This window comes from Eublepharis macularius, chromosome 11, assembly GCF_028583425.1.
Source record: "Eublepharis macularius isolate TG4126 chromosome 11, MPM_Emac_v1.0, whole genome shotgun sequence".
In the NCBI taxonomy this organism is placed as follows: domain Eukaryota; kingdom Metazoa; phylum Chordata; class Lepidosauria; order Squamata; family Eublepharidae; genus Eublepharis; species Eublepharis macularius.
Window position 1 is genome coordinate 67,026,609 of NC_072800.1, and position 13,047 is coordinate 67,039,655.

The 13,047-nt window shown below is 41.1% G+C and overlaps 1 protein-coding gene across 2 annotated transcripts in view; it reads left to right on the forward strand.

Moving 5' to 3' along the window:
* The window catches only part of MALRD1 (MAM and LDL receptor class A domain containing 1), a 349,934-nt gene that overhangs the window by 61,111 nt on the left and 275,776 nt on the right, over positions 1–13,047 (forward strand). For both annotated transcript variants that reach the window (XM_054992174.1, XM_054992175.1), the window contains exons 7-12: positions 2,534–2,640; positions 3,197–3,367; positions 5,345–5,459; positions 7,583–7,729; positions 9,539–9,691; positions 9,839–9,944. In XM_054992174.1, the coding sequence (XP_054848149.1) occupies positions 2,534–2,640; positions 3,197–3,367; positions 5,345–5,459; positions 7,583–7,729; positions 9,539–9,691; positions 9,839–9,944 (799 nt within the window). The remainder of the gene's footprint in view (positions 1–2,533; positions 2,641–3,196; positions 3,368–5,344; positions 5,460–7,582; positions 7,730–9,538; positions 9,692–9,838; positions 9,945–13,047) is intronic.

Genomic DNA, 13,047 nt, shown 5'->3' on the forward strand with positions numbered 1-13,047 from the left:
CCCTCATGCTGCGCCAATGCTCCTATTGTTATGTTAATAAAGTTGTGGCCTGTTTTACCCCAACTCTGGTGTGGTCTTGGTCATTCTGCGCGCCGCCCTCCTCACTCTCAGCATAGGCGGCAATCGGTGGGCTCAGACTTACCTGGGCCTGGGGTTGCTGCCGTCGCTCGGGAGGGCGGCGCGCGGTGGCTGCCGGGCTGCGGGGTTCGTCGGGCTGCCCCGGCGAGCCCCGGCCAATCGATTCAAACCTCGGCCGCCCAATCAGGGCGGCCGGGGGGTTGGCCCGAAGGGAGGGGCCGGGCAACGGACGGCAGGCTCGCAGTCTTCCCTCTGGTCCGGCCCCTCCCTATTTAGCCCCGCGGCCGCATCGGCTCCTCTCCAGTCGCCGGCGGAGTCCGATCACCCACCCACCTCTCCCATTAGGTTGAGTTCATTTATTCTCTCGTCACAACGATGTAGGCGGTGGGCATCGGGGCAGATCTCGTTCGGGGGGGCCAGGGCCTGCGCGCCCAGGCCCTCTAAGGGGATTCCCATAAGGGATCTTGGGGGTGAGCTAGGGAAGGGCCTGCCCAGCTCGGGGGCGGCCAGGAGAGCTCACTCCCAGGTGGCAGGGGAGGCCACTCAGGGGTGCACACCCAAGTGACTCCCCCCATATGCCACTCCTTGGGTCCCCCCCTCAGCATGGCTGAGGGGGGTGGGTTCCGGCTGGCAGGCGGGCCAGCCGATGCGCTTTGGGATCTGCCCCTCATGCTGCGCCAATGCTCCTATTGTTATGTTAATAAAGTTGTGGCCTGTTTTACCCCAACTCTGGTGTGGTCTTGGTCATTCTGCGCGCCGCCCTCCTCACTCTCAGCATAGGCGGCAATCTTCTTTAAAAAAGCATCAGTGACCATGTGTTGGACTTTTACTGTAGATGTTAATACTGCAGCATGACCTACCCTTTGCAGATGTTCATGTCTCACCTTTGCACTTTCTTGATTACGTTTAATCCTATGTTTATCCTCCTCTGCCCATCAATCTACAGTTGGGACTGGTCCTCACCCACTCTGGATAAATTGAATTCTGTTGCATAGGTTATTGTTTTTAACTAGCCTCTTTTTATAACATATCCCCATTCCTACTTTTCTGTTGCTTGGAACTTTGTTTATAAATATTAGCTCCTTAGAGCATGCACTCTATGCATCTGATGAATAAAGTACACAGAACCTCATGCCTCAATAAGTTTTGTTATTCTCCAAGGTGCCTCTGGAATTCTGTTTAATTTTGCTGCAACAGACTAATATGTCTACACCTCTAAGAGATACTTTGCCATAAGCCACAACTAACAGTGCAATCCTAAGCAGAATCACACTATTCTAAACCCATTGATTTTAATGGATTTAGAAGGATGTAACTCTACTTAGGACTGAGCTGTAAATGTCTTAGTACCACATATAAGAGTTGTTCTTAACATTTTTATTCTTGAGGTAGAGGTAGCTAGATTTCTGGGTCATATGCAGTCCTCCTGACTCATTGAAATCAATTGGAGTTTGGTACACGTAAATACTGGAAGCTGTCTTATATCTGTTCTGGCCACTGGTCCATCCAGGTCAGTTTCTGTCTCCTTTGACTAGTAGTGGCTCTTCAGGGTCTGAGAAAGTCTTTTCTCTCCATGCATACTACCTTAAAATGCATATTACCTTGTATGCATACTACCATGCATACAAAATGCTCCTTCCCCCCAATATTATCTGTATTTCTGTAATACTGTCTGGTTTCTCTAAGTAATAATAAACTAGACTAAGAATTCATGAAAGTTTGGTTGCATTTTCACTAAGGTAACACCAACAGCTTCTCATATTCCCTGGTTTCTAAGAAGTTCTCCTTCCCCACCTAGAACATCTCTGTGGTGGTTCAAAACTAAAGGCAGATAGTTTGACACTGTTCTGATTAAATCTTTAATTATAGTTTCTCCCCCACAAGCTCAAATAACAATGTCAAGCCTATGGGTCTTTTGAGGAAAATGTACCTTCTATTGTTATCTTCCATGATTTTTATAAATATTAACATATTATAAATTGGTAGACTATGCTGGCAGTTTGAGAAGGAAGCTGAAATAGTGTATATAGATGCTTCATTTTGACTGAGAACAGATGGCTTTTTGGAAACTGGGAAGCAGTAACTAAGATATGTTATTGACCATAGCACCTGAATTTCTTTTGTCTCAAATGTTTTCTTTTAAGGCTTCTTATTGCTTTAGCAGGTTCTTAGGAGAAGCTGAGACTAGTTCCCATCCGCAATGTGGCAATATATATGCAGTAATGCAGTACAGGGGTTATTGAATAGTGTGACTGTGACATAAATGATCATGAATAAGATCTCGCTCCGCCTTATGTCAAAAAAATAGTCACGTTTATCTGCTGGGCTTAAATTGGGAAGAATGCAACTATTCTTGTGAGAATATCACAAGAAGAATTGAATGGCAAATATGTGTTACTACTTTTTTTTCTGGCACCAAAACATTCCTAACAGCTCTCTTATTATTAATTTTCAGGAAAATTTATTTATGTGACAGGCTCACCAACACACACAAAGCCTGCCCTTTCTCATCTCTGCAGTCCAATCTTTACAGAATTATCTACTGATACTGCACGTTGTCAGGTAATTTTTTTACAACACTCACTGCCTTCCTGTGCAAAAATAGTTATTGTCTCTTTATTTTATCAGTATGTTGAAACAAATGTCTACGCAGCTCAGTCCACTAGTGACCTACCAGATGTAGAAGTTTACATGCAAATATGATACTAGAATAATATTTTTTTCCAAGGAAGCTAGGAAGTATGCAGTTTTCTTAGGTTCAAAAGATGGAGAGGAAATAGTTCATGGCCAAGTATTCTGCACATCCACTTTTTTTTCCTAGGGGACCTGTGGGGAGGAATGGAAAAGTGCATGAGTCTTGCTGAGATATAATCAGCTTTCCATCCCCCCCACCCCCCCCACACACTCCAAATTAGCTATGGGGGAGCCTTATCCTTAGAAACCATGTTGCAACAATACAGTTGAAGTCTTTGGTACTGTCTGAAAGAGTATCTGTAAGAATACTCTAAGAAGATATGTTAAAGACACAGAATTCCTCAGATAGGTACCAGCAATTGTTTTATGGTGCTTTATTGACTAGAGGGTCAATAATGTTAGTTTTCAAAAATCTTTACAACAGGTGAGATTTTGGTATCAGCTGTCTCAGGATTCCCAGCTGACTGTTTTCATTAGAACTCCTGGTAATGTAGAAACTTTACTTGACCCAAATTTTTTCAAGAGGAAGATGCAATGGACAAAGGCAATTGTATATATAAAAAACACCACTGGAGAAATGGCAGGACCTTTTCAGGTAAGCAAACATCCAGTCTAGTCTTTTCTGTTAAAAAAAAAAAGAACAGCATGTATCTTACCTCTTAGCTCAGCAAAGTTTTAAGCCCTCCACAAGTGTAAAGAGTCTTCCTGCAATTTAACTGGACATTCCTCTGGCAGAATTTTTTAAAATTTCATTTTGCTATTCTCTTCAGTATTGGGAAGGAGACAAAGTTGCAGAACTGATGCTATTGTTTGGAAAAGGTGATGCTGGGCTGGCAGTTGCTTCAGTTCAGACATCCAGTTAGTGGTTAGAGTTTTAGACTAGCGTCTAGGAGTCTTGGGTTCAAATTCATATTCTACCAGTAAGTTCACTGGTTGACTTTGGGTCAGTCACTCTCTCCTAGACTTGCTTGCCTTATATGGTTGTTATGTGGGGAAAAAGGGACAGGAGAATCATGTATGCTGACCTGAGCACCTTCAAGAAAGGGTGGGATAGAAATATATTAAATAGGCGGATCGTTCAGAAGAATTTGTGATAAGGAATGTTATAAGTGATGGCCAAATTTTTGGAAAGAATACTATGTCCAAAATATGAATAAAGATATTGATTGGGCACTTCCTCTTGCACATTAAAGGGTGCACGTTAAAGTACAAAATTAGTTCCAGCTGAGAAGGAGTTCCTTAGTCAAGAAGTCCTCAAGGAGCCTTCTTCAAGGGGCTGCTCCCTCTTTCCTGAAATCTTGCTTGCTGCCAGTACACACAAAGCAGCAGTAGTTCTTGGTTGTCATCATCAGCCACTCACTTGCCTCAAGTCCCAATGGGTGAACAGGCAAGGAGGCTGCACTGAGGAGGAGTGGAGGAAGAAATGAACAAAAGCTTACTGGGTGGGAATTGGCAGGTGAAACTTTTCATGGCATGGACACCACCTGGTAAATAGCATCTCATTAAACTACTATTAAGAGGCAGGGCTTTTATTTTACCATGTTGTTAAAGAGAAAAAATGGAACAACTCTTCATCAGTGCCAAGAGGAAGTTCCCAGTCAAATGCATTAGAAAATGGTAGTGTCCATAAGGAGAAGCAGCAAGAGGATCTAGTTGACGGGGATCTACCAAGCGCTGAGGCCTTGGTAGATGCCTAATATAGTGACAGCCAGACTGGCTTGTTGAACAGCTGCCGAAGGCAATGAACAAGGCTTTTAATGACCACCTGTCCATTTAGGATGGGTCCTCACAAACAGCTTGCTGGCAAACAGCAGATCGGGCTGTTTGTGGGTTTTTTTCTGTTCGTAATGCTGTTCGTGCCCATGTCTAGATGGGAAACAGGAGCCAGGGAGAATCCTCTGTGGGAAATTTGAGAACCCTAATCCTGTGGCCTGTGTCACAAATTTCTGGTGGCTATAGAGATTTTTTTGTAGGAGTTTATTTTTGCTGTGAGTCTGACATGGAGCCTGCAGCTGATCAAATACACCATAAAAAGCGTCTCTAAAACAAAAAGTTGGATTACTATCCAATCCTACTTCATCCGGGACACCATAAATATTTATAGCACAACAGAAGCTTCTGTTTTTAAGCATTGTTTTCAGTTATACTTCTTCTCTATGAGATCCTTACACAAACAGCTATTTCTTAGTCACTCAATGCAGAGCCCTCCAGTGACCCTTGCAATAAAATAAGCCTTTGTTTGTTTGTTGGCAGCCCTTACACATTTACACACAAATATCACACTGGATAATATTTCTTATGTGAAAATGCCCTGCTGGCTTCAGCATAAATGGCAAAAATGAACCCATGAGTAAATTAAACTGTTGCCAACTACCACCATTTCTCCACTAAGCAATATATAATTCAGACACTCCACTCCCATGGCTGCTGGTGCTCTACTGGTATTTTTTGTTACTGTTGCAAGTTTGATATTCTGAACAGGGAACCTGCAAGGATTCTCTGAACAGACGAGGACATTTGTGACAATACACACAATGTAGCATTCAATGAGATTGTTTCTTTGGCATCACAGATCATTCTGCAAGCTACAGTTCGATCAGCAAAAGCTGTTGTTGCTATAGATGACATCAGCATAACAAAAGCCTGTGAGGCTACGAATAATTCACTTTCAAATATCTACATGGAAGGTAAGGATAAAGAACCATTTCCTGTTGCTCTTGTGGAGAGAGATTGTAGATTGTGCATGCGGAAAGTCCCAAATTCAATCCTGGACATCTCCAGTTTAAAAGAATTAGGCAATGGGTGATATGAATCACTTTCCCCCCTAAGACTCTAGAAGGCTATTACCATTCAGAATAGACAATAATGATGTTGATAGACCAATGACCTGAACTAGTGTGGGTGTGTCCATATTCGTGGGTGTGTCCATATTCGTGTGGTCAATTTGTTGAACTGATTTTTCAGTTTCAACTATTTTTTTAAAAAAAATACTCTTAGCTTGTTTGTTTCCAGAAAAAAATATTATTCAGGCATGATTCAAGATTTATATTATGATGAGAGTATGATGTTTTGTAGTTTGGAAAGCTTCTGTTCTTGGTCACTGTTGCTTCTCGCTCACCTTCCCAGGTAGATAAGCAGCAGCTGCTACTTTGTCACTTGCTTGCTTGTTTTCTCCTTCTGTTTGGCTTTCCCTGCGGTGTTTCTTGCAGTCATTGCTGCTTGCTCAGACAAGGGAAAGTAAACTGGACTTCAGCGTGCAGGAGCCCCTGCTGCTGTAATTCTGACTGTCGGGCAGAGGAAGAAGACAGCAGTTGCTGCCTCCATGTGTAGTGCTTGTGTGTGTTTAAAGAGTGCAGGGAGAGATGGACAAACCCTGGGGCCAGCACCACTATTTCCATCACTCAGAGAAACTTCAGAGGCTGCAATCACTGGCTTTGTAACACTGGAGAAGCCCTTTACAGCTGCTCCAAGATAACTATCTCTGACATTGACTCTTATGTGTAGCCTCTCTCGGAAGGAAGGTTTATTTATGACTTCTTTTATACCCCATCTTTCTCCCCAGTGGGGACCCAAAGCAGCCTCCTTGCCTCCATTTTATCCTCACAAAAACCTTGTGAGGTAGGTTAAGTTGACTGGCACAAAGTCATCCAGTAAGCTTCCATGACACGGGGTCACTATAGATTTCTTTTACAAATGCTCCATGAAGCCAACCCATGCTCCTGTAAACACACGTCAGCTCTGGTGGCTGGCTTCTCTGAAAAAAAGAGAGTGCAAATGGTCCTGGAAAGCTGCCACTGGGGGAGGGAGAGCTCTTGCTTTTCTTTTTTCCCCATGCAAAAACAGTGCTGAAGGGAGACATTCCCCCATTTCTGCTGCTCCATGTAGAGGTATTATATGCTCATGTGTCAGCAGAAATGGAACACTTCAATCTTCCAGGACATTCCATCAAAGACTTAAAGGTCACCATAGTTCAACAGGAACCGTTCAAAAACAAAATCCAACGGGAAGCTGCTGAATTGGAATTCATATGTAAATTTGACTGTCAGACTTGGATTGAATAGAGACTATGAATGGATATATCATTATCAGAAGTAACTGATTTCATTATCCGAAGCAAACTGATCTCATTATCCATGCATCTGACAAAGAGAACTGTGGTTCTTGAAAGCTTATGCTACAGTAAAGTTGGTTAGTCTTAAAGGTGCTACTGGACTTTTTACTATTTTGCTACTACAGACTAACACGGCTAACTCCTCTGGATAGCAGAAATGGAGAAACTCTCCCCCCACGCACTGTTTTTGCATGGGGGGAAAAGCTTGGGAGAAAGGCAGGAGCTCTCCCTCCCCCAGTGGCAGCTTTCTGAGCCCATTTGTGTTCTCTTTTTTAAATAGAAGCCATTCCCTGGAGCTGCTGTGTGACTGCATGGAGCATGAGTTGGCTGTATTGCAAACTTGTAAAAGAAGTAACGTCTAGAGTGACCCAGAGTGGGGATTTGAACCTGGGTCCCCCAACTCTTGTCCAACACTCTAATCACTACACCACACTGGTTAGGTTTTTGGAAGCGTAATCCACTGATTTCAATAGACTTAGAAGGGTGACCCTGTTTAGTAATGCGCTGCAAATTCCATATTAAGCAGCATCTGATATTTCATGCTTTAGCAAGGTCCATGTATGGAAATTTGTTTTCTTTGCTACTATCTCTGGAATGGGACCATAGGGAAAAATGTCTAATAGTCTTTTTTATCCGTAGAGGTATGAATTATTTTCTTTGTATTTAACAATTGATTTATAATTTATATATTTTTAAAAGGAGAAACAAAATTGTCACCCAGTGATTCTTTATCGCTTTATTGCCCACCTGGATATTTGCCATGTGACAATGGAGTCTGTGTTTCATTGGACAATTTTTGTGATTTCACACCTGATTGCCCAGATGGCAGCGATGAAGCCATGTGCCGTAAGTGAAAGCAGACTGATCTGTAACTCATGCTTTAAGGATCATTAAATGTACGCATCAATAGCATTATAACTTGGTTTCTGTTATTTCATTAGGGGAGTTCGTTTATTAAGATGAAACACTCAGAAAGTGAAGCACTTTTCACTCTGAGTCTGTATTGACTATTTTTCTCAGAGTGTTGCAGCTACATGTCACATTAAAAGTAAAGTTGGAAATGATTTGTCAGAATAACACGGATATCCCTGCAAAAATACATTTAGAGTCTGAAATTTCAAAAAGCGAATTCAGTTTTACATTTTTAGAACTGTCTATTTCCATACATTGTTGGAAGTTGCAATATCATTGTGCTATAGTAATTATTCACTCTAATAGTCCACCGAGGAACATGGACTCAACGGATCTAAAACTAAGATCAACATTTTATACCAGTTCTCCCTTAGTACTTGACATTTGATTTATTTAGTCCATAGATTTTCCCACTGGCTCATAGATATATTTTCTCCAAAATTTTGCATCCATTTTGTCATACAATTTTTACTTGCTCTGTTTCTGTGTCATATTGCAATAACACTTTATGTATTTTTCCTAATAGATACTTTCGAGTCTCCAATAATTAATTGTTCAAAAGCCATTTTCTCTCTGAGCCAGCATCCTTCTTTAGCTATTTGTTCTTTAGACACCATTTGATAACACAGCAACCACGGAATGTTTTTTCCTTTACCTTGAATTTCCTACCAGAGTTTTATTTTCCTTTGTTTATCCATCATATATTCATAATTTATGTAGTCAATTTTATTTCTTATACTAGCATCACAGTAGGCATCTATTGGAGATATCAGCGGCGAGGTTGGTGGACTTATTTTGTTTCTGCACTGAAACCATATTTTTAATAGTCCATCTCTCAAGATAAGAGAACCATCTTATCTTTGAATGGTTTTTAATGATTTCTTGATCCATAGATCATAAGTATAAGTTATCTTCAATTTAATATTCCTTCTCTTTAGATTTATAATCCAATCAGATATCCAAACTAAAGTGTCTGCTTGATGATACATGGTATAGCTAAGCCTCCTCTTTTTTTATTTTGTAAAATTTTATATCTTATTCTTGGTTTCCTCCCACTCCATACAAAGTTATGTATCGTTTTCTGCCATTTTTAACGGTATTTTCATCTATATGAATTGGTAACATTTGAAACCGAAAATTCAACTTTGGTAAATATGTTCATTTTGACAGCAGAAATAATCTGTTAGCTACTTTGATGGCTCTGAGGATGGCAGAAAGGCAGGGAATAACTCTTGTAAACAAAATAAATAATAAATAAATGATGTGTGGAGCTTGTGCCTTTTTTTCTGTTCGATCTAGTCCATTTATATCACTGTATGGATTGATGAGTTATAATGAGGTATGCTTTCAATTTTCTCATTCCTGCTAGCTGGACTTAAAACCCCTGTTTCAACTTTGCATTTTCCTTTTGCAAATTGAATGCAAGAATGTTTACTTTTGTACCATTTTCTCAGTTTCCTCATGCAAAATTTCCCATTTAAGTGAACATATTTTCTACGTTATTTTTGTAGCAATTTGCTTATAAATGGCATATAATGTAGAAATGATGGAAGCGGAACATACCAATCTTCAACACTGATATAAAAAATGGTTGGAGTGAAAAGCCTCATAATGGCAACAGATGAAAACAAAAAGAAATTAAAAAGTTGTACACTGAACTTTGATTGAGATGATGTTAGGTATATTGGGCTGCTGTTGGGAAAAGTGATGCAGTGAATATAAAATCTTGTATGGATATTTCAGCTTCTACGTGTGACTTTGAAACTGACAGCTGTGGCTGGCAGGAAACAGTCAGTGCTGATGCATTTAACTGGGTACGGAGCTCCAGAAGTGGCTTACCTCTTCAATTCCAGAAACAAAGTCCACCACAGGATCATACCTATAACAAATCTGAAGGTAAAGTTCCCAGGGAGTAATTTTGCTACAAATAATGCATAGATCACTTTTAAATGAGTGACAGGCATGCATAACATGTGTCTCTCCTCCCTTTGTTTTGCCCATGTACATGAAATGGTACTTCATTTTCTATTTTGCTCTTGACAGGTCATTTTATGTTCATTCTGAGAAATAGCAGCAGTATCTCACAGATTGCACAGCTGCAAAGCCACAAATTCAGCCAGGCTGGATCAGAATGCACCATGACTTTCTGGTATGAAGTTTTATTTTTTCAAGTTTACAGAAACACATGGCTGTCATTGATTGATAGTGAGCATAGTGTAATGCTCACTCTACAGCTCACAGAGAGTCACATTTGCAATTTCCATCAACCAAAAGAACCACTTCCTGGGCATGAGGCCTGTGCCTGGGCAGACTCAGACCATACCTATTCCTAGGGTTATCAACATCAAGGTGGGGGTCTATAGTTTGCCCAGAATTACAACTGATCTCCAGCCTATAAGATCCATTCCCCAGGAGGACATGGCAACTTTGGAGGGTGAACATTATGGAATTACAGCCCCATTGAGCTCCCTCACCACCCTCCCCATTCTAAACAATAGCTCCAGAGTGTGGATCAAAAAATCCGCACAGTGGGGCCATATACATATAGGGGATATTGTTTTGTAGGTCTGAGGAAATTACCAGAAAAAATACCAATGCATGTTAGGAATGGCTCTGAAGTAAATGAGCAGTTGTAAGGATTGACTTGAAGAAGCGGAGCGAAATGGGATGTTCTAAGGGCTTGCGCACCTGTTGCCAACTACCTGGGAGCATTCTTCCCTGTTGCTATCTTTCCAGAGATATTTCTCCCCGTTGTTGATTCTGCTCAAATATAATTGACTGATTTTTGGATAAACTTTGATACTTACCTGATGACCTGTGATACTTACTTATTGACAAGAATTGGTTTGGATTGAATTGAACATGTATGGTATTGACCTATTTGTGATTGTTTGGGGGACCTTGAAATGATATGTAAAACAGGATTATAAACTTTGTTTACACACTTTGTACTTTCTAAAAATTAAAATAAAAAACCATTATAATATTTATAAATATATATTTCATCTGGGTCTCTTAGGACTTGTTATCCTTTTTGGTTTTCTGTTTGTATGAGACCTGCCCTAGTCAGTTTTGTAGGTCTGAGGAAGCACCAGGTTTGTAAAAAAATACAAAAGTAAATACAAACAAACAACACACACACTGGAGGGTTAAAAATCCTAACTCACAGAAGCAATGGCTGCTTTTTGAATGTCTTGCAAGTAGGTATTGTTAGTTTTTAGGGATTAGGGCATATAGTGTCAGTTAGATATGGGCACGAGAAGGAAAGAACCCAAAATGAGAGTTTCCTGTTTCATCACAATCCACAAATCGCAAATCGCAAATTCATGAAATTGACACGTTTGCCAAAATGATTTGTTAGTTTTGTGATTCATCAGAACCTAGGGCATTTCAATGGCCCCCTTCATACCTGGAGATGCCAAACTTGCAGGGAGACTTCAGCAGGCTCTACTCCACCCACCCTCCCAATTTGCAGTACATTGATTGGGAAGGTCAACGGGAAAGGTGGAAAGGGAAGTGCTGCCAGAGTGCATGACTGAAATGGGGACTGGAAGTTGCTGGATCAGAGGCACCCTCACCCAAAGACCTTCCCACAGCAAGGCCAAGAGCTTTTAAAGCAGCAGCAGCCAAAAGCACAATCCCAAATCCTTCCACACACTCTCTTACTCCAGTCCCAGCAACAGGTCCTCCTGCTTCTCCCTCTGTCTACTGGGACTGAAACACGAGGCAGAGAGAGGTGCCTTTTATAAAAAACGCTGACATAGAGCAGAACAGGAGGTCTGTGGTTGGCTGACAGACCTGCATAACAGGGTTTGGAGGGGTGAGATTGGTGTGCCCATGGCTACAGAAGGCCCACCTCCTTGGTTGCCTATGGGATTGACTCCCAGCTCCTGGCTGTATAGGACAGAATGGAAGCTCTCCAGATGGCTAGGAGAGCTGCCAATCAAGGGTAAGTGGGCTATGATTGGAGTTTCCAATGGCAACGAAAGGTCTGGGCCCATTGTTGCCTAGAGAATCAGTGGATCGGTGCCAGCCTGTCTGAAATCATGAAGCAAATGAAACAGGCCCAAAAGTTGTGAATTTTGTGATAATTTCATGATAACCACGGCCCCACAAAACGCAGTTTTGTGACACACAAACAGCCTCTTTCATGACAAAATTTGCTTTGTATTCTGATCCGTGCCCATGTCTAGTGTCACTATGGGGAAGAGAGGCAGACTGAAAATGGTAAAGGATGTGGGAGGAAACATCAAGCTGGAGCAGGAAGAGAAAAAAGGGGGAAGGGGAAAAGCAAAAATAGAGAAAGGGGACAGATAAAGATGAGCAAGTGAATGAGGGGAAAGTGAGCAAGTGAATGAGGGGCAGAAAAAGAAGAAGGTAGGTGAGTGGGTTGCAGAGAAGGAAAGAAGAGCCTACAGGCACTTGTAGTGGGAGGCAAAGAGGAAAAGCAAGAGAGAGGGGGGGAGTGGGGAGGACTCACAGGATTACTACTGTATTAATTAAACTGAATTAAACATTTGCTCCAGTTTAACTATTTCTGATATACTTTCATGGTCATTCATTTTATCATATCCTAAATACATGCTGATACAGTAATTCCTAGAATCAGTTGAAATGTGCATTCAATACATATCTAGCATCTAAATGTACTTTTCTGGATGATAATTTTAGTAATATGAATAGCAACATCTTTTTCACTTTGTGGCTTTTAACTTTATTGTGGCCTTTTCACAGGAAATTAGTTCCCAGTTTTACACAACTGATTTTCATTAACTTGACTTAGATACATTTGTGTTTGTTCTTATTAGCTCCGATCTCCAAGCAGGAAATAAAAAGGGGATTAGAACAGGCTAGTTAACGGATCATGAGATGGATCCAGACTAACATTTCTGAACTGCTAACCAGCTTGCTCTGATCCACTTCCAGCCATGTGATAAAACTTCATGTATCTCAACATTTCTTCTCTAAAACTGTGCTAATCTCTGATCATTTTAAAGAAAGTTTAAAACAATGAATATAGGCACATAAATATGAATATATACTGTAATTTAGTGGTTACAGTTTAGTGTATGGTGAACTTACAGCCTCCTAAATTGCATTGATAATCTATGAAATGTACACACATTGCCCCAGAGAGTTGGACCAGAATCAACAGGTTAAAATTAAAGCAAAATAGTTTTTGGCTAAACATTAGGAAGAACTTCCTGATAGAGCAGTTCCTCAGTGGACCGCTCTTTGAGAGGTGGTGGGCT